General features: G+C 39.0%; 1 protein-coding gene across 2 annotated transcripts in view; it reads right to left on the minus strand.

The window, feature by feature from the left end:
* Positions 1 to 3,480: 3,480 nt before the first annotated feature.
* Positions 3,481 to 21,886, minus strand: part of MYB (MYB proto-oncogene, transcription factor) — a 33,620-nt gene continuing 15,214 nt past the window's right edge. Inside the window, exons 10-16 of one of the 2 annotated variants that reach the window (XM_047102842.1) lie at positions 21,192 to 21,554; positions 19,520 to 19,662; positions 18,423 to 18,537; positions 18,205 to 18,330; positions 17,241 to 17,351; positions 15,184 to 15,291; positions 3,481 to 4,188 (exon numbers count right to left, since the gene is read on the minus strand). In XM_047102842.1, the coding sequence (XP_046958798.1) occupies positions 4,072 to 4,188; positions 15,184 to 15,291; positions 17,241 to 17,351; positions 18,205 to 18,330; positions 18,423 to 18,537; positions 19,520 to 19,662; positions 21,192 to 21,554 (1,083 nt within the window). In that variant the 3' untranslated portion in view covers positions 3,481 to 4,071. The remainder of the gene's footprint in view (positions 4,189 to 15,183; positions 15,292 to 17,240; positions 17,352 to 18,204; positions 18,331 to 18,422; positions 18,538 to 19,519; positions 19,663 to 21,191; positions 21,555 to 21,886) is intronic. The other variant, XM_047102841.1, reaches the window with a different exon arrangement.

Raw genomic sequence — 21,886 nt, forward strand, 5'->3', positions numbered from 1 at the left:
AGGGGAAACATATTTTTAGTGGCATCTCAGAATGGTTAGGAATATTTTGAGAGGATATAACTTAGATTTAAAGTTAGTTTTAATATGAAGACTAGATTTAACACAATCAGAGACATGGGCCTCAGTGGTTTTCCCTTCTCCATTGCTAGGTAATCGACATGTTTTTTTCTCTGATTGATGATAAGTCATTACAGTGACTTACCCAATCATTAGGCACTGCAACATTTTACAAAGATGCAAGAACGCATTTACTCTGTCATGCGATAATCTTCGTAATACCTAACAACATTGAGATGTATCAGCTGGTGCACTAATTATTAACACAAGAAAGTCCTATATAAGTAAAACATACAATGAATAATATGAAGCTTGGGGTGATAAAGTAAAACTTACATAAAGTCATAGAGCTGGTAAAAGGCAGAGTCTGCATTCAATTCAGATCAGTTGGTTGGCCTCTAAGTGTGACAAACAGGGGAAGCCCCTTAAGATGTCTAAGGTCCCTTCCAGTTCTAGCATTTTATAATTTCTAAAGAAACAAAGAAAATTTTCCCTGCACTTCTGGCTCATCTTGAACGATTAATCCCATTATCAGCTGGGAGACAAATCAGAATTTTCTCAGCATCTCTCCTGTTCTCCAGATGCACACATGTGGACACAAGCTTTACACACAGGAACTCAAAAGAACAACCTTTCCTTTGAGTAGTAAGAAATGTTATTTCCATATATTTTACTGCCTGAATCTCTGCTTTAGAAAGGAGGATGATTAAAAACAAAAAGCCCGGACAAATAAATGTCTTAGAGATGCTGATGAAATGGGTGTTATACGAGTGTGAGTATTTGCACATAAAACCTAAATCTGCACTATTTTTCATTAGTTCAAGTTTCTAGTTACTAGGTCATGTACTTGTCGGAAAGGTAAAAAAATTTTTTTTTAATGTTTATTTATTTTAGAGACAGAGAGACGGAGCACAAGCAGGGGAAGGGCAGAGAGAGAGAGAGGGAGACGGAACCTGAAACAGGCTCCAGGCTCTGAACTGTCAGCACAGAGCTCAACACAAGGCTCGAACCCACGAATCATGAGATCAGGACCTGAGCCAAGGTTGAACCGACTGAGCTACCCAGGTGCCCCTCAGAATGGTAAATATTTGTTTCAGTTCTGCATAATGCTGAATTCGCTCTTGCCATTAATTTAATAGTTACAATATGACCTCTGCATTTAACTCTGTAATCAGCAATGCACATCACCAGTCAGATGAACATTTGACACACTAGATGGCATGCATTACTTAATTACAGAAAGCATATGTAACAACAAATATTTGTATAGCATGTTACTCAACAAGACTTCATTGTAGGAATGAACTCATCTCACAGGTGAATAAAAGAGTCTCAGAAAGGTCAGTGACCTGTCCAACTTTGAACTGCCAGTAAGGGGCAGAGTAGCACTTGGAACATACTCGGAGAGTTCATGAATATAAAAACACTGTGTTAGGGATGATGTGTTATTACCTCTCGGAAAGACAAAGGGGGCGCCTGGCTGGCTCAGTCAGTTAAGCCTAAGCACCTGATTTCAAGTCAGGTCAGGATTTCGTGTTCTTGAGTTCGAGCCCCGAGTCCGGCTTGCTGCTGTCAGTGCAGAACCCACTTTGGCTCCTCTGTCCCTCGTTCTCTGCCCCTCCCCCGCTTGCATGCCCTTTCTCTCAAAAATATTTATTTTTTTAATTTTTTAAATTAAAAAATGTTTATTCGTGTTCGCGCGCATGGGGGAGGGGCAGAGAAAGAGAGAAATACAGAATCTGAAGCAGGCTCCCCAGAATCTGAAGCAGCACAGAGCCTGATGCAGGCCTTGAACTCATGGACCACAAGATCATGACCTGAGCCGAAGTCGGACGTTCCACTGACTTAGCCACCCAGGCGCCTTCCCAAAAAATAAACATTTAAAAAAAGACAATTGGAGAATACTAAACAGTCTTTTTACTCTTTTTTTTCCTAAATAGTCCTAAAGACTGGTATTGGGATAATAAATCCTTGGCTCTGGAACACCAAGTGCATCGTGCAGGTGAGAATGCAAAGTCTAAGTTGGACAAGAGTGACTAGAGGAAATTGTAAGACGTCCAGGTGAGAGGGCTATTGTAGCACAGGAAAAAGAAGGGTGAGCAGAGAGGGAGGCCAGCAGAGGTTCATCTGTAACACAGGGAGGTGAAACGAATGGGTGACTCAGCTGGAATGCCCTACCCTTGCCCCAGCAGGTCAATGTTCTTGGGCTCTGTCCTCGGAGGCTGACTGACCTTACATCCAAGTGCTCCCTTGCCTTCTAGCTTCTGGTTGGTTCTGTGGACGAGGACCCTTGACAGAGATGGAAGGGATGGAAGTAAAGTCAAGCATTGCCCTCGGCACTCTCCCTGTGAGGTCTTCAAAGGTCATGACTCTTCTCTAGGGCTCCTGCTTTCCGTGACTGCCCCTCTCCAGGTGACAGTGTCCTTCAGGCCTCTACCCACCCAGGTGCATGCACCAACCCCGTGTCCTCCTATCCCCACCCACATCTGTGGTACCAGTCCTCATTATCCCAGTGCACATGCTGCTGGAACCTTAATACATTCTGCAAGATTCCTCCCAGCTGTCACTCTGCACGTGATGATTTTCTAAACTACTGAACTTGGTTTGCTTGTTCTTCTTTCTTGGCTTCTTCACTTGAGGTTCAGATGGTGCACAAATTATTAACCTAAGAAAGTGCTTTGGGTTCGCTCCATTTCCTTAAAAGTATAACTATCGTCCACAATCACAAGAGAGAAGCCAGAAGTAAGTAAAATAAGGGCACAGCTTTATTTCTCTACAAGGCAGTAAGTACACTGTCATATCAAAGTTCAGTGCCGGCCATCTTGCACCAAATGTTCTTAAGGCAGCAACTGGCTATAGACCCCAGGCTCTCGACCCCAGCTGCGAACACAGGTTCTGTGCGGCAGTTCTGAGACCTTACACTTGGAAACCATGGGGGACGCTGATCAAACACATAACCCCTGAATTAAAGAACAGTTAGGCTGAACTCAAAACAAAACACAGAACATCAACAACACAGATCTCCCAAAAAAGAAGTAAAGAAGTGCAATGCGAGTTCTTCTAAACCAACAATAACCAAAAAAAAAAAATAATAAAAAAAAAACAAAAAACCAAAAAAAAAAAACAAAAAAAACCAATGACATCAACAAATGCAAAATCTCCCAAACCAGTTTTCCAAGGTATTACAAAAGGAAAAAAAAGTACATATATATATATAAAAAATTAACAAGTCTGAAATACTAGTGCATAGTCAATTACCTAACACCAGGTTTCTTTTCTTTCCGTCCAAAGCTCTACTGCCCCTCTGATACTAGCAGCACGTCTACAGGCTAAGACCATAGCAGCAAAACACATTTTTCATTTGGCATTTACAAAATTAAATTACTGAATAAAAATATAATTTTTTATAAAACTATTTCACACAGTAATAATTTTTAAAGCAAGCTGACAACAACAAAAAAAACTCATAAAATGGTTTAGTACAATAAATGTACCTCCAATGTTATTAACCATAAATGAGCATTTACAATCTTGATTAATAATCCCATGGTATTAAGTCAACATTTATAGTAATGCATTGTGTTTAGTGATTGAGAAAAGTGAAATATTGGAGTACCTTTTTTTTTGTGTAAAAATTTCAAAAACCCCATCACAGGAAAAAAATACTGGTCTGTGGGATCCTCTAAAATACAGATAAATCATTTTATGTTTAAAAAAATCTGCATTAAGATATTAACAACTGACTACAATTCATTACCTAATAATTTAGGTAAGACTGTTATTTATTTATTTATTTATTTATTTATTTATTTATTTTAAAAAATCCTTTTAGTTGGGTGAAATCCCATAAGATTTCATCCACCTAAATGCACTTGGTGCTGCTCTCAACTGTTGTACCACAACAAAAATAGGTTCTTCTCCCATTCATGAAAAGTTTCATGTGAAGGAATGATATATCATCCCAAGTCAACTTTTGAAGTGTTCTGAAAACCATAATGCTTGTCTGGAAACGTCTCACATGACCAGAGTCCGGGTTGAGAAGGCATTCACATATTTACGAGCTTGACCAGAAGCCGTCATCTGATCTTCTGTCTTTCCACAGGATGCGGTCTCCCAGGCACCACTACAAGGCTAATGGGGGGAAAAGAGGGCAATGGCAAGGTCAGACAGGAAGCCCATACTTGAGCCCACAAAGGATTCCCGATCCCAGCAGAACCAGCGTAGAGAATTCTGACCTCGGGATGGCAAGAGCAGTTACCAGGGAGCCTTTGTCAGATAAAATCTTAACCCTCTGCCCCCCAGCATTCGGACGTGCTATTAAGGGCCAGAAATCATTTATTGCTAAGAGAAAACCCCACTCCAAACGATACCATAAGCTACGGCTGCACACTTCCCACTTTTGTCTCTTGGGTGATTTTACAACGCTGGAGACAGAAAGGAGCATAATTCCCCCAGGTACCTAATGTGTCTCATGAAGCAAACTGGTGAGTGCTTCAGTCCTCTGAGTGAAGAAGCTCCTGGAGGTGCTGGAATCAATTAACACCTACTAAACATGGCATCTATTTTGTAGATACCAATTAAGTATCAATTAATTTAGAAATACCTGTTCACCAGGATAGACACACTGGAAGATACAGATGGAACTAGTATCTAATAGGCAGCCAGTGTTTGGCACTTCACGGTCATGATCTCATTTACACAGCACCACCCCCCTGAGGGGGAGGTACGTTCTGTCTTCAGTCAGGCAGGAAATGGAAACCCAGGGTGGAGATAACCCTCCAAAGCCTCGCTGAGGGTGAGGGGTGGAGAGGCTCTGCACCCAGGTTTGTCTTCTGCACAGCCCTGGCTCTTGCCTTCCCTCCATACTGCTTCCCACTGAAATATGTGCTATTTATGCTCTACGTAGTTCCCAAAAGGATTTAGAATAATTACAATATAAATATAAGATAACAGGGTTTAAACAGTGGGCAAGGCAGGGTCACAGGGAAACGGGGAAAAAATAAATAACATGATGATCTGGGTGAGATTTGTACGTAAAACACTTGTCACGAAGTACAGCGCACCAGCTGGGTGTAAGCCTCAAGCTGGTCTCTGAGCTGTCCAGCCGTCAACGCAGAGGTAAACAGAAACTCAAGCAGATGTAAGATTTGGGGTCCCTAAGCTCAAAACTAAACCAGCGGTTTAGTCAAAGCGCAACTATTCCTGGAATTGACATCTAAGAGCGATTCTTCCATGGGACAAAAGAAGACAGGAAAGGCCTCTCTGCTCTCTAGAGTGTCCTTTAGGGGACAGAGTGAACAGGTGTGGAACAGGAGGAGTAGTAATGGGCAGGGTAAGACGTTGGTGGTGCCCCGCCCAGGTGAAGAGAGGGTGGCACCACGAGGAATTGCCTGGGAAATGGCAAGAAAAGGCAGATTCATTTATTCATGTTTTAAAGTTTATTTATTTATTTTGAGCGAGCGAGAGAGAGAACGCCAGCTGGGGAGGGACAGAGAGAGAGGGAAAGAGAGAATCCCAAGCAGGCTCCGTGCTGTCAGCGCAGAGCCCGACGTGGGGCTCGATCCCAGGAACCGTGAGATCACGACCTGAGCTCAGATCAAGAGTCGGATGCTTAACCGACTGAGTCACCCAGGCGCCCCGAGAAAAGGCGGATTTATATGGACCAGTGAGAAAGAAGGAGTGTACCTGGGTGGAGAGAGAGCACAAAAGAACCAGGAAGCTGCAATCTGTACGTTGCTTGTGGGAGGGACCGCGAGACAGAAAGAGATATAGTGGGTCAAGTGCAACATTTAGCAAGTGCCACCCATGCTGCCCAGTGTCTCACAGGTTTTATCTCATTTAATTCTTACACAAAATACCTGGGGCACAGGTGGGAGTCAGTGCACCTGATCTACACACCGGCCAATTTTAAAGGAAGAGAGAATTTAGGCAACATCCTCAAGGACACCCAGCTAAGAAGTGATGAAGCAAGTCCCTACTGAGGGTAAGATGCTGCTTCCATGAGCATCCTCCACAGTGGAAAACAGTGGGGGCGGCTCAGTGGACTTGGGATTGCAGGAAGAAGCATTTAGATGGGCAGGGGGAGTCGAGGTCATCAGACTTTGTAGCAAACAGGAGTAATTCTGAATGAATGTGGTATTTGTCTGGTGATGGGGTTTCCCAGCCTAGTGGCTGGAACAAAGTTGCAGTGACATAAGGCTTACGGTGCCATGTTTCTAAATTGTGAGCTTTCAGAGGACGCAAACCGGCTTTCCCGGCTTCTGCCCGGTCTGCCATGCTGTCTCACCACCAAGGCAAAGTTGTCCAAGTTTACATATGTTTGCTCTGAAGGCTCAGAGGTTCAACACATAACTTGAAATACTACATAGCAAGATGGATTATTATAATATTTTCCTGGAGCTGTGTATCACAAAGATGACAGGTGTTTTTTTTTTTTTGGAGCAGACTTCTGCCACTGGGTCACATTTAATCTTTTCCTAGACAAAATCACCAGGGTCTTTGAAATAGTTCTGAATAAATGATGTTTCTCTAGGTTCAAGCAAGTGGACTAAAGGTACATATTTCTCTAGTGTATATCTGCCCATACAGAGTTCATATTTCAGTTGAGTTGGCTGCCTACGTGTTTTTGCTAAATTTTCGGTGCAGCACTGAAACACCCAATTGACACATGACACCCAATTAAAAAAAGGAAAAAGCTGATGCTACCGTTTCAATTACTGAGCTTGCATCTGGAGTCCCTGTAGCACTGTGACATATCACTACTCAAGAGTGAACAGGTAAATATGGCAGATGTCTACATGAAGTACTGTGCAGTGCTCAGAACCGATGATGCACACAGAACAAAGTGCATGGATCTAAAAAAACAGGTGAGTAAAGGGGCGCCTGGGTGGCTCAGTCGGTTGAGCATCCAACTCTTGATTTCAGCTCGGGTCATGATCCCAGGGTTGTGAGATCAAGCTCTGTGTTGGGCCCCATACTGAGCGTGGAGCCTGCTTGGGATTCTCTCTCTCCCTCTGCCCCTACCCCCCACCTCAAGTAAAAAAAATAAATTAAAAAACAAGTAAAGAAACAGCAGAAGGAAGTATCTTCGTATACTAATATCTTATATGCAAATCCAAATTACATAAAGATACATACAAAACCCCAAAATACATATTTTGAGAGAACACATGCGAATGAATGGAGTGGAAAGGAGAATGTAAGTTGAGGTTGGAGAAAAAAATGAGAAGAAAGGACAAACGTTTCTATTTTCCTCTGGTTAAGAATTCTTCTACTTTAGTGGTGCTTCAATTAATGCAAACTTAATTTTCGAAATGCGTAAATCAAGTATCTTAAAATACTATGTGAAAACAATCTCGTGTGAATACAATACCATGTCTCTTGGTAAAAGTCAAATTCTGATCCTTGGCCATACAGTACTTAAGTTAATGCAGGATTCCCAGAATCTGTTCAGGAGAACCAAATACTGAGTATTATCAGTTTCATATATTCTCAACTTGAAATTTGACCGTGTTCTTACTGGATGGCCCACATGGCCCACCACTTTATTCATGTTTGCCTCTTTCTCCAGGGCCAGATATTCAACACAAGATCAGTATTTTTTTTTTAAATCATACATTTTTAATTAGTCTTTTGAGGAAACTTTTCAAACAGTCAACTTTTCCTCAGCCAAGACTGGATTTTTCCAAGAAACACATCGAATTCCAGAAAATGGACCATCCCGGGGGCATATAAGCCTTGGAGCTCAGAGTCTCAGGAGGGCAAGCCCCTTGGAAGACCTGAACCTCCCAGCGTGGACAAATGCCAGGACCCAGTAGTCATTGTGTGCCAGCTCCTTTTCTGCACTCTGTGAGTACTCCTTGCAACAATGAAGAAAAATCCAGTCAGAACAGACACAGACCTATAGGGTGAGAGTTGAGGCAGAGCAGAAGGTCAAGGACTCAGGTATGAAAAGAAGTGTTCAGGTCCAACAGCTGAAATGACAGCGGCCTCCTCTTTTGCTATTTCCTTCTCTCTCCTTACCTTGAAACCCTGGGGCCATTGGCCAACTTTTCAAGCAGACAGAATAGTTTTGACAAAGGGGGATTAAATGTCTTTGTGCTAGAAGAATATTTTTTAATACTGTCATCTGTTATCTTTGTGCCTCTCTATTCCTTCCTAAATTTTAGTTTCATTTACACTAAAGAACTGATAAGAATTATGGATTTCTGTCCATGAATTCTTATGTGAATGCAGACCTGTCACTCTACCCTAATTCATTTCAACATTAATAATCCTAGGGAACATTCTCCTCCTCTCACCTGACAGTCACCTTGTTTATCCTGTAATGTGCCTTTAATTGCTCCCGGGCAGAAGTGAACTGCAAACAGACTGTCAAAGCTTTAAAGGGGATATCCTGCTAGGGCACTTTAAACAAATACTGGGATCCTTTGTGGAAAACAGAAGAAATAAAATGAGTCAAGACCATGTCCACAGGTGGTGTTCTGTCAGAATTAGATTATCTTCACATTTTCATTTGGAATATAGTTTTTTTTTTTTATCATGCTGAACAACTGCTGTTATTATTATATTATACTGCAGCTTCACACAATAGCTGCTCATGTCAAAAACCTTGGCAAGGTATGCGTTTTACAATTTGCAGACCTAATAAAAAATTTGCATAAGTCATAAAAAATGATTTTGTAAAACCAGAGCAACTCGTGAGATGGCATTGGATTTTTCTTTTGGTCTGTTTTTAAATAATAAACAGATACGAACGGTGTCCTAAAGAATAAGGATAAAAATTATCTGATTATTCTATTTAACTCACCTGAAGAAAATGCTTACTCTGGACTAAAATTCTAAAAGTCAGAATTCATTCCCCAAAGAGCATCTTCTAAAAATGTATCAATTATAAGAGATAATGCAAAAATCTTGAAAGCTGCTGTATCTTAAAAGTCAGAGATAAACCTGAGAAGAAATGTAAGGCAAGGTCTATGGCTACCCAACTTTTCTCATGCACGACTGCTTCCCTATGTCTGCACAAAACAGTGGAATGCCCCCAATTTCGGGATTTTCAACTTGTCATAGAAAAGAGCCTTAAAAGCTAGAGAATTAAAGGTCCAGACGGTGACTGGAGGTTACCCTATCCACCAGTGCCTCTACCTCCCACCCAAGCCTAAGTTAACTATTGCTAATGTGGACAGACTTTCCCCAGTCCGGAGTTTGTCCTAGATGTCTCCGAGGGTCTCTTCATCTCACATGTTTACAGACTTTACATACAGTTTATGTCGCATAACCTAGGGTGTCACAATTTTTGAAGAAAATAGTTCTTTCCTTAGTGATACATTAGTTCAGACTATTAAGATTAAGACGAGTGCCAAATTTCTCTAAAGCAATTCTCTCTTTGCTGTCCCATGGAAGAGTCAGTATCATAGCGTTTTCCAAGGCGAACCAAACAAAAAATCTACATCTTGTAATGTCTGGGGCAGGGCACTCTGAATTTGACCTTGATATATTTTCTTCCCTCATTCGGCCTTTCCTATTACGACCCAAAAGCTGTACACAGCAAACTTGCTTAATTTATAACATATATTGAAAGCAGGTCGCTGAAATACTACCAACGGCTACGTGAATTCTTGCTGGGGCAGGTGGAAAACAGTGGCCCAAAGGGAGAACCAAATGAGTCCAGGGGTATCCAGGAAAGCAGGTCAACAACAGCACACTACATTAAGAAATGCCCAGAAAGACAGATGTCACATGTAGACAGATGGTTTCCATGTCTGTTGACATGCCAACACAAGTAGCAGAAAAATAGAGAAAACCAATCAACCAGATGTTTCATCTCCATCAGAGATCTGACTACCTTTATTTCAGGCATCAGTTGAGTCAGCCATCTCTTCGGGTGACCCACTGACACACTTCTGTGAGAGTGGAACAAGGAATGAGAAAGAACGTGCTAGAGGAAATAGCACACCACAGGGCAAGAAGACTTGGCCAAAGATGAGGCCTCCTTTCTGAGAGACTGCGCACAGCTTTTGCCTAATAATAGATACCACCAATGTATATGGACAACTGTGCTGCCATTTTGAAACCAATATTATATCCATTTCCACTTCCTACCAGCCTTGTATGATGAGAGGAGGACAATACTATACTACAGTCCTCAATTTATAGATGAGAACATGTTGTCCTGAAGAGGTTAATGAATTAAGATCATGCAATCTGAAAATGGTGGACTCTAGAGTAGAACCCAGATTTCTCTTGCCTGCGTGTTAGTTTCTTGTGCTCTTCAGCAATGCTGATCAAACCAAAAGGGTTTGCCCTATTTAAAAAAATTTTTTCATTAACAATTCACATAAAGATAGGAGCAATCAAAACCACATGGAATTGAAAAAGTGAGTTTTGTTTGCTTGCAATAATATTTTAAGATTCTTTGATGTTGTGCAAATGTGTTTAAATAATAATAGCTTAAGAAATTCACTTAAATTAAACTCACTGTTTTACAAAAGTAAGGCCATGACAAGCCAAGCCAGGAAATTAAAATTTAAGGCTGTCATTCTGTGGTTACAAAAAAGAGGAAAGTGAGTGAGTAAAGAGAGCATATGAATACATCTTTTACACTCGGGTCTTAAATAGGAATAAAAGGAAATTATAATTTAAGAGAAAAATACAGAAGTTCAGTAGGCTTACAACTTAAGTACAGTTTCGAATCTGCCAATGGAAATGTCTACCTCAAGAAATGTTTATTAGCATAATGTATTTATTTCAAAATGGAAAGCAAATGGAAAGCATGCTGAAGAAAATAGGCAGCACTTTTCTCCTTGCAGAAGAGGGAGCTTTGTGTGGGTGTGTGTGGATGTGTGCGTCTGCCTCGGGCTCTCTCAGGGTAACTTCAGAATCGTGTTCCACCATGAATCTCTTTCCTGTCCCAAACTGCAAGTTTTCTAAGCTGGATTTTATTTCCCTAAACTTGATAATCTGATAATTTTCTAGACTCCATCCTCTACCCCTACACAATATAGGAAAAATGGTACAATGGCCCAATGTGAAAATCTCAGCATATTTTGAGCTACATGAAAGACACAAATATCAAAAATGTCTCAGAACATTTTTATTATAAGAATCCCTGTTTACTGTTACAATTTAAAATTAAAGCACCTTTGAAACAAGAAGAAGACATCCAACAATTATAAGATTGTGCAGCTGCTACAAATTCCTTTTGGAAAGAGATTAGCATAAATCATTTTAAAAACAAATAGAACATTATTTGTGCATAATGGCTAATATAGCCTCTACGTAAGCCTTATAATTTAACTGTAACTCAGAGTTCTGAGTTACTAAAATTCATTATTTCTCAAAGAAAACCCACACAACACATGGATGTATTTAGCACCCTGATTCTGGTCTCTATGTACCGTTTCCCACAGAAAGGATCAGAACTCTTTGGGGAAATGGTTAATTCCAGGAAAAGAGGAAGGAAATGTGCCTATTAAGTAAAAACAGAATAAATTAAATAAAACTGAAAATTCTGGCTATCACATTGGACAGGAGCATACTGGGCATTTAAATCACTGCAGAAGTTCTATTGGACAGCATTGGTCTGAGATTAAAAGAGATTTAAGAGACAAAAAGCAATGTGAATGGGGCGCCTGGGTGGGGTCAGTTATTAAGTGTCCAAGTCTTGATTTTGGCTCAGGTCATGATCTCACGGTTTGTAAGACTGAGCTGACAGCATGCAGTCTGCTTGGGATTCTCTCTTCCTCTCTCTCTCTGCCCTCTCTCCCCCCAGAATAAATAGACATTTTTAAAAAATGCAATATGTGAAATTGTTTCAATCTGACCAGATAATAAAAGGATTCTTTTTTGAATTAATGGGGAAACTTAAATACAGACTGAGAATTAGCATATTAAAGAATTATTATAAATAACAATGTGTGATGACAGTTATATATGAAAACAACTTTATTTTTGGAGATACATCTGGAAGTACATATGTGAATAAATGTCATACTGTCTGGAATTTTAACATGCCTCATAAAAATAGATGAAGTAAATATGGCAAAATGTAAATAATGGTTAAATCTAAATCACAGAATATTTTCTATACTTCTATGTATGTTTGAAATTTGTCAAAATAAAATGCCAATTCATAGCTTCTTGCATTTGTATTAATTAATTAATTAATTTGTAAAATATTAAATGTAATTTACACATATTTATGTATAAGCATGTGCATTTCTATGTACATCAGAAGCTAGAATTGTGCAGCTCCAGTATATTGGCCTCAAAAATAGTAATTGCTCTGTCTAAAGCGTGATTGTCATAATTAAGCCAGGGATGATTAACACTGAAATGACAGAACACAGAATTACTAGTCTTCAATAAACTGTTCTTATACCTAAGTTATTTAGACTATTGGATGGATAGACAATCCAACTGCCCTATACAAGTGGCAGGTATTTTATATTTTAGAAGTATCAAAATTTGGGGGCACCTGGGTGGCTCAGTCAGTTAAGTGTTCAACTCCTGATTTCAGCTCAGGTCATAATCTCATAGTTCATGAGTTTGAGCCCCAGGCTGGGCTCTGTGCTGACAGCACAGAGCCTGCTTGGGATTTTCTCTCTCTCTCTCTCTCTCTCTCTCTGCCCCTCCCCTACTCTCTAAATAAATAAATAAATAAATAAATAAATAAATAAACATTTAAAAAAAAGAAGTATCAAAATTTAAAAATATTTTATGAATTATATTTAGTTGTTTTAATTAAAAGCACTATGATAAAACTATCTAGAATGGCTAAAATCCCATTCAACATTTAAGTACGAAGTACAAAAGTGATAGGTTACTTAAGTACTCTTAAGTTGAATAGCCAGATCATGTAAGAAATGCATCTGTTCAATAATACTGTTCGTGAGAGTATGAGAAATTTCATGAGAAATGAGAAATCTGCCTGATTAGGTCAAATCGAATTACCAATGGAAATATATGATAAAGCAAAACTTCTAAACAAAATTAACAAATCACATAAACACCTATGTAAATATTGTTGAATCAGGATTATATGAAATATAAACAGCATCTGTTTAAATATTTAGATTCACTTGATCAATTTTCCAATATTTATCACAGAATTTAAAACATTTTAGAAATCACATACTTCTATGACCTAAGAAGCTAGATCTCCATGACACAAAACAATGGAAATATGTGGTGTGTGTGTACTATTAATTCATTTAATGAGGATTTCTTAAAATGAATTAGTTATCTATTGTAGCAGAATAGTAAGATATATTTAAGCAGTGTAAATCAATAAGCCCTATAGTACAGACAGAAGCACTGACTCTAAAATTAATTTTTGGATCTCAATTACTCCATTTAATGGAATTGACGAGTATTGCCTTCACAGCATGATGTATGTGAATGGCTTAATCCCAATATACAGATATTAGAATCTGTAGAGTACCAAATATGACTCCTTTATATGGTAGAAAATACAGATTAATAAAACAGGGCTACTACTTAATTTTCAGTTTCAAAGATAACTACTATTTCCATTAAGTAATATATGAATATGCTGAGAATATAGTTCCATACTGATCATTTTTATGAAATGCAATAGCACTAAAAACTTTAAGATAAAAAATTAGACAACTTACATAGGTTGAATCCCAAACTAGGTTATAAAATATATGTAAGGTTTACTCTAGCTTACTGTACTAACAGCAATAATCAAATTCTGTGTTCTGGAAACCAAGGGCCAAGTTTTTAGGAAAGGAAGAAGGAAAGAAAAACAAAGAAAGCATGGCCTTTTTGGAGCCAGGATCAATGCAAGGTAAAATTTTGAAGGAGCTGACCCTTGCCTTGACATGCTTCTAATCTGCTTTCTGTGTCTCCCTTCGGCCTTGGTGGAATTCGTTCTCTTCCTCCTGTCCCAATTCTTGGTGATACTCTGAGTCTTTCCACAGGTGGCCTACCCAACCCTGACTAACTCAAGAACACTCCAGAATCCCCCACCCCAGGCACTGGCTTTCCCTCTTCTGTGTCCTACACTCCAGTCAACCATCACCTCTCACCAAAGTAGCTGGACCAGAGAGAAGCAACAGGAAAGCAACCTCATTGAATTAAGAAACAAGATGTGCCTGCCTATAGCCCTTCCAGCTACATTTGCATTAGTTAAAAACTATAATGCCAGATATCAAAAATACTTAAAATGGGGAAGTTTTAAGATTCTCACAATTTGCAGAGAGAAACCCTACCACAATGATGGGGAAGCCCTTAAAAGAGAAAAGAAAAAGAAAAAAAAAAGAAAAGAAAAGAGAGCAGTTCTCAAAGCAAGCCAACCTAGTTCAGCGCCTTTAACTCTTAGTACAAACAGCACTTTCCCCTTCAGACTCCAGGTTCTCTTTATGCTCCAGGGTTTATGCAGTTTCTCTGGGTGTAGCTCAAAGGGGTGGTGGGGGAGGTGAGCTCTGCAGGTGGCTGGATATCGGGCTATTTAATGTTGGGAACCGCTTTAAATAATTTAGGGGAGTAAATTTGCATTCTTATTTACATTTGGCTCAGGATTAATCTGGAATTTGCTGTATTTCATCAACATACACGTACTTCAGAGTTACAAGGGAAATCTCTTTTGATATTAAAACCCAGCAGCAGATGGTCAACTGCAGATTAGCCACACAACATTGGCAGCTGACTTTCTTATTCTGATAGTCAAATACATTGTAATTCTTTTCCAACCAGCTAATTTCAAACTTCATTCAAAATTCGAACAGTGCCTGAGTTTTGATGGCTTAGTAATTGAGTGTAAAAAATAAAAAGTTGGAAATAAAAAGAAAACTATACCAATAAACTTTGTATAAACTATTTAAGAGAGAAGAGAGAAATATTGACAGACATGTAACCCATGATCTTGCCCTCAGTCACAGTAAGAAATGTGTCACTTCATCATGCTTTGGAAACCTGCTCTAATAAAATGTTCTAGTATGTCTCAGATGAGTGGCAACAGGGAATTTTAGGAGATTTTTAGACATCAAGAGTTGTTTAAAAGCTATATCTATATCTGTATCTAAAGTCTTAAAAAAAAAACCCTCAAGATGACAGTGTTTCAGTGAATGGCTTTTAAGACACCAATGTTGGAATAGTAATTACCTGCAAGGGACTCGTCAGGGACCTGTTTTTAGGTACTGTAAATGCTTTGAGAACATTGTCTTCGTCTTCTGATACTGGCGTCATTAAAACGGAACTTGTAAGAATATTCTAAAGGGAAAGAACAATTTGAAATTTAAATGAGAGTGGAGAATATGAGAGCTGACACATTCTGACACCATAGACAGGAGATTATTATGAAGTGATACGTATGAGCAGGAACAAAGGCAGGGATCTGCCAGAAATTCTCTTCTCACCGAGCTCCGAGAAGGCCTTAGCTAGTACTCACCCTAATCCCATTGTGGCAAACACCACTACAACAAAAAGCTTTGGGTCCTAATATAGTTCTAGGTGGGAGATGGGCACTCAGAAAATACCTACTAAAGGAATCGGTAAATCCATACTTTTGAAAATGAAAGATCTACTAAGCTCTAGTTAGAGAGCTATTTATTTTATACATTGGTATGGAAATATTTTAGAGTTATCAATTAATGACAGTATAGTATGATGGTTAAAAGTGTGGAGTTTAGGGGCGCCTGGGTGGCTCAGTTGGTTAAGCATCTGACTCTTGGTTTCAGGTTGGGTCACAATCTCACAGTTTGTGAGTTTTACCCCTGCATTCGGCTCCTCCCTGGCAGTGCGCGGCCTACATTGGATCCTCTCTCCCCCTCTCTCTTCCCCTCCCCCACTCATGCACCTGCTCTCTTTTTTTCAAATAATTTTTTTTAAACTATGCAATTTAGAACTAGACTTTCTGAGTTCTAACTCTGAACCATCACTTATTAGCTATGTAGTCTTAAGTAAGTGACTAAGCCTTCCCGTGCCTGTTTCCCAGTTGGTATAATGGTAATGATAATGTTACCAACCTTGCAGGGCTGTTGTGGGGTTTAAATGAAGTAATGCATCTAAAGCGTTTAGAAGAGTACCTACCACTTAGTATATTCTGAATAAATATCAGCAATTGTTATTAGCTCTGATTCTCCATGAAGGACAGCCGTGCATTATTTAAAAATTTTTAAAAAGTTTAACACTTAAAAAAAAATTACTTAGTGGTAACTAAGTGCTAAAAAGAAAGGAGCTCTCAAGCCACGACAAGACATGGAGGAAACTGCGTATTACTAAATGAAAGAAGCCAATGTGAAAAGGCTCCACACTGTTTGATTTTAACTATATGAAGTCTTGGAAAAGGCAAGACTATAGAGATAGTAAAAAGATCACTGGCTTCCAGGGGTTGGCGAGGGAGTGGGGGAGTGATGGAGGGATGAATACGTGGACCACAGAGAAATTTTAGGACAGTGAAGCTACTCTGTACGAAACTATAATGGTGGATACATGGCATAAATTTGTCCGAACCCACAGAATGAACAGTACCAACAGCAAACCCTAATATAAACTATGAACTTTGGGAGATAAAGGGTCAGCAGTGCTGGTTCATCAAGTGTAACAAACGTACCACTCTAGCGGAGAATGTTGATAATGGAGAAGGTTATGCACGTGTGGGGACAGGGGTATGTGGAAAATCTCTATCTTCTGCTCAACTTTGCCATGAACCCAAAACTGCTCTAAAAAATAAAGTTTATCTTAAAAAATGGTGGCAACCAAAGTAATGCAATAATAGGAACAATAAAGGGCATCTACTATAGATGCTGACGGGCATTATGTTAGATGCTGCACAAAACCAAACAGGAGACTACGTAACAAGGAGAAAATACTACATTTGGGAGACAGATAAACAAAGGAGAAGAAAATGCAAAGATTAACATTCTGTTTTCACGGAAATACATATTTTCATGCCACGGATTTTTTTAAGTGGCAAAGACTCTCAAATCATAAGAAAATAAATAATGAAAACAATCTGCGATGAAAAAGAATTTCCAACACAGAAACAAAATTTCCACATTCAACATTAATGATCATGAGGAATCATAAGGAAATAAACATGTAATGGAGAATGTTCAGAAATATGATGCATTAAATAGTGCTAAAACCACAGTAGCCTCACATGCCACATGGAGAATTCTGCGAGGCACCAACATCTCATAACGTGGGCGTGTACTTACTGGCACATCCACCACAGGCGATGCCTGTGTGAACAGCTGAGTGTTCAGACTCTCCCCTTCCCAGTGGTTGGAGCAGAAGAAGTTTCCTGCTTTATCCGTTGGAGATTCCACCTGAAAGCAAACAGGAAGTGCTTTGTTGTTTCTAGAACTAGAACTTCCCATGGAACATTGGCACTTGTTGGTAAATTTCTGTAAGATGAGCAATATCTGAGGATCTAATGTGTAACATGGGAACTGTCATGGCTAATGTTGTACCGTAGAACTGAAATTTGCTAAGAGAGCAGAAGTTAAAGATAAACATGTGAGGTGATGGATATGTCCATTGACTCAGTGATCCTTCCACAATGTATACATATATCAAATCATCATGTTGTATACTTTAAATGTCTTACAATTTTGTCAATTATATCTCAATAAAGCTAAAAAAAAAAGTAAATTTCTGGCCAGTCTCTTAAATATTAATCCTAATATGAAAATAAATTCAAGAGGCACGGTATCTACCTGCTGGAAATGCTTCTTGCCACCAAGCTAAGACTTGGATCCCTGCAAGTTACAGCGTTTTTCTTTTATGCTGGAAGTTAGATACTATTGTTTTAATATAAATTTCAATTCTCCATGACATCTGAAAATTAAAAGTCGGTGTATTATTTATCTATCCATCTGTGTATCAGTGATAAAACAGTACAGTAAAAAGCTGCTTCCCTCTCTCTCCTTTATCCTCTCTAACATGTTTTCGGCTCACACATGAAGTAGATAGAAGTGGCTTGGCTTCCCAAATGAAAGGTTACGTGCCCAGTCTAGCAGTACCTCTTAACCACATCTTGCAGGCAAACCTTGTATGAAAAGCAGTGCTGCTACCCAGTACTGATGCCAGACGTATAAAGGAACGTTCCGTGCCCACAAGGAACAGAGGGAGCAGGATTCACATCTTGTTCCTTCTTGATCCCAAGGATCTCATGTTTACCTCTTGTTTGATCTTCTTCAGTAAAGGTGGCCCATTTTCTTGAAACTCAGCAACAATTCCAGATTCATCAGATTCCTGCTTGATCACATCCTGTAGGTCTTCTACTAGATGAGATGGTGTCTGAGGCTGCAAGGAAGAGCGGGTATGTTTGCATCAGAGGCAAATTTCTGTCTGTAATTAATACACCAGCTAACCTCAAGAACTTGGCCAAAACTTACTAGCATCTTCAGAGGACCATATTTAATTTCTTGAGCTGCAAGTGCATGTTTGAACGGTGTAGGAGTTCTTGGAGAGCTTTCTAGGATTGACCTTTTGATAGCTGGAGTTCTAAAACTTTAAAGGGAAAACAAGGGTTGGTTCAATATGAAAGAACATAAGCCCTTTTACATCATTCTACCTATCAAATATATTTTTATACTGAATAAGCCCTATAATTGATATGCATTTGGATATGTGAATTAATCATATGTGTACTGTTAACAAAAAGATAACATATACATCACATATTTCCAAATATTTAAAAGTATTATATTCCCAAGACTAAGAGCATTAAAATATTCTTCATCTTTCTTTAGTGGTTCTGAAGACACACAGAGAGCCTCTAGGTCTTTCTAATGGCCATAAACATGGTAAAGGTTTGATGTCATTTACAAATAAATTTTATCTATTCATTAAAACAGGCTCATCACAGAAGACATAGAAAACCACCTTTTAAAAGGTACTTATTGTAACAGGAAATAGTAAGACTGAATTTTTTTATTGATGTTCTCTGTCATTTCTTTGAATTGGTTAAGCCCTTTATTGAATATGTGGGAGGCATCACTCCTTGGCTTCTGATCATATAATATCCCTGGGGATTTTAGAAGCAGTCCTACCAACAGATAAATTTCAAAAAGGAAACATAAGATTAAAAAAATATGAACTAAGTACAGAACCATACCACTGTTATTCTGAATTTTGTAATCAGAGAGCAAAGGAGGTTGAAAATCTTGTCTTCGGTGAAGAAAGAAAAGCCTTACTGAGCAAACAGAAAAACTGAACAGAAAAATTATAAGGACTACCTCTGTATGTATAGAACATTTTGAAGTGAGCTACAAAAAGTAATCTAGTTTATCCTCTGACTCGCCACCTCTAGGTAGTTGTAACATGTGCAAGACAGATATATTCAATGTGGGAATATACATGATTATGTACATTACAGGTAGATCAGTAAAATTATGTACATGCAAATGGATCAGACATTGGAGACTGTATTCCATTAATTAAATATAGGTAAATGAGGGGAAATAATTTTATTCTTGAACCAAGGACTTACATAGTATTTTCCTTTTGAGTTTTCACAGTCTGGTCTCTATGAAATGGTGTTGTAACAGTCAATTTGTGACCACTGAGAGGGGTAGAAGTTAAAGAAGGCATTTCCAAGTCTAAGTTTTCATGGTTACCAGAAGTGTTTAAGAACTAAATATGGGAAGAAAGGGAAAAAAATTACTTAGATTAAACAGTGATTCTTTATTCAGCCCAACTTAAAAACCACACCATGAAAACTAGCAAGTATGTTTTACTGACCCACTATGTAAAATAATAAAGATGTTAACAAGCACATAGCATTGGACAGGGTATTGTTGTTTTATTTCATTTGAGCACCCGAGGTTCAGAATGAAATTTCCAAGAAATAAAATCTAGGGTCATTGCTGAAAAACTTGCAAAATCCTAAGAAAAAATTTTCAATAAGTGCCACTTGCCATTAAAGAGAATGAGATGCACTCTTGATTAAGATTATAAGCATTAAGGTGATTTTTTGGAAAGTAATTCTTGTTTTTCTTTCATGCTATTTTTTCTCTTTAATGATCCATGAATTATGATAGAAGATTTGCATTATGTGGAAAATTCTTGGATAGTAAGCTGTGTTTCTCAGAACACCATCATTCTGGGAAAATAGCAGGTGTTCCTCAAAAAGTTCCAAGATACAATAAATTTGGGATACATACATATATCATAATCTCCTCCTGAAATTCATAATGCACACCAATTCATTAAAAATTCTGAGAGGTCCTGTAGTAAAGAGACCAATTTTAACTCTGACTTAGTGTTTCCCAAACTTCTATACTTCCATTTTTTCTGGACCATCTATTAAAGTCTTGTAGAACTAATATTCTTCAGAACACAATTTGGAAGATACAAGCAAAAAGCAAGATAATTATTTTGGTAGGTGCTTCATCTGTTCATATTTAGAGCTCTCCTTAAAATAAATTCAACAGACATAACTGGAAAAATGTTTGAAAGTGCCAAATTAACTATTAACTTCAATTATTCTCATAATTAAGGAATACAAGTCTCTGATAAGAATTATAATTTCCATGCCTTAAAAAAAATTCTATGAAAGGATATTTATGGCAAATACTGGGTTGATAGCATATTATGGCACAACTCAAAAAGCCAATGTTGAGAAATTAAAATTAAAACGGAAGTTGCTTTCCTTAAGCATTTGTTCCTTATGCTTTTCCAAAACTTTTCCACATAAGGATGGATCGGAACCTTTAAAGTTTCGGGTTGCGACTCAAACAAATGCTCTCCAAATATAGTTTGGTTCCCTCCTCCCCTGGGTCAGTGAATCACAAAGTAATAAGTGAACAAATAGGAAGAAAATCTACTAAAGTTTTTAAGGAGAGGGAAGGGAGGGGAGAAAAGGAAGGGACCGAAATGTTAAACTCTAGTGTTGAAGGAAATAAAAACACGTCCCATGCAGCTAACCAGGTTTCAAACCACCAAAAGAAAGAGCGAGAATTATGACAAAATGATCAGTCAGCCTACAGACAGCTCAAACTTTGGGAAGCAGTATGACTTGGCAACAGCTAGATTCAACGATGGAACGAGATCAGTGAGGGCAACAGTAATTAGTCATTTGTTCCAAAGGATTAGTTTCTAGATTATGAAGGCTTGAGTATCTGTTGAAAATTAGTAATAGCTGTGTAGAAATCATGCTCTACCTGTGAAGGGGAGAAGGGTAGGCTTTTGACAGGGGAACGCTTGGGAGTTGAGCTGCTGACGCCAGCAAATAGGAAGGAGCTAGAGCCTCCAGTGGCTAAGGGGCTTGCCTGGCCGCGCTTTTTTCGAAGGATGACCAGTGGAACTGTGCCGTGCCTCGAAGGAGGTAAGGGCTTGAGCGGGTCAAGTGAACCCTCACTCAACTTGAGAGCGTTCACCCTTGTGCTAGGCTCTCCTGCAGGTCTATTCAGACTGCCCTCTCTTTGCTGAAGCTTTAGGGCTCTGCCTGCATGATGTTGGCTAGGTGAAAACTCTGCTTCTTCAAAGAATTCAAAACTGCTGAGATCACACCATGATGAAGAATCCTGAAACAATGTGGGAGGCACAGAACTCTGAGACGGTGTGTGCATGATATGTGCCATCACCTGAAACACAGTACTGAGAAAGAACACCGAATGCAGAGAAAACACCTGGCCCTCTTGAGAAATAGCGTCAGGATTAACAACCGTTCCAGCACACCGCACGGCAGGTCTACCATGTGGCCTCCAGGCTGGTCCTACGTGTGTGCTTCGGGGACCTCCGGGTATTCTCTCATTTGCATGCAATCCGAAGCAAAGAGAAAACCTTTTCTAGATGGCACATTTTGGCAACGTTCATCCCGTTTGATGGATATGCAGGTAAGTGCTTTTTAACCAAC

This window comes from Lynx rufus, unplaced genomic scaffold, assembly GCF_022079265.1.
Source record: "Lynx rufus isolate CCGP_SWC_20201006 ecotype Redwood Valley unplaced genomic scaffold, mLynRuf1.p SCAF_6, whole genome shotgun sequence".
Taxonomy (NCBI): domain Eukaryota; kingdom Metazoa; phylum Chordata; class Mammalia; order Carnivora; family Felidae; genus Lynx; species Lynx rufus.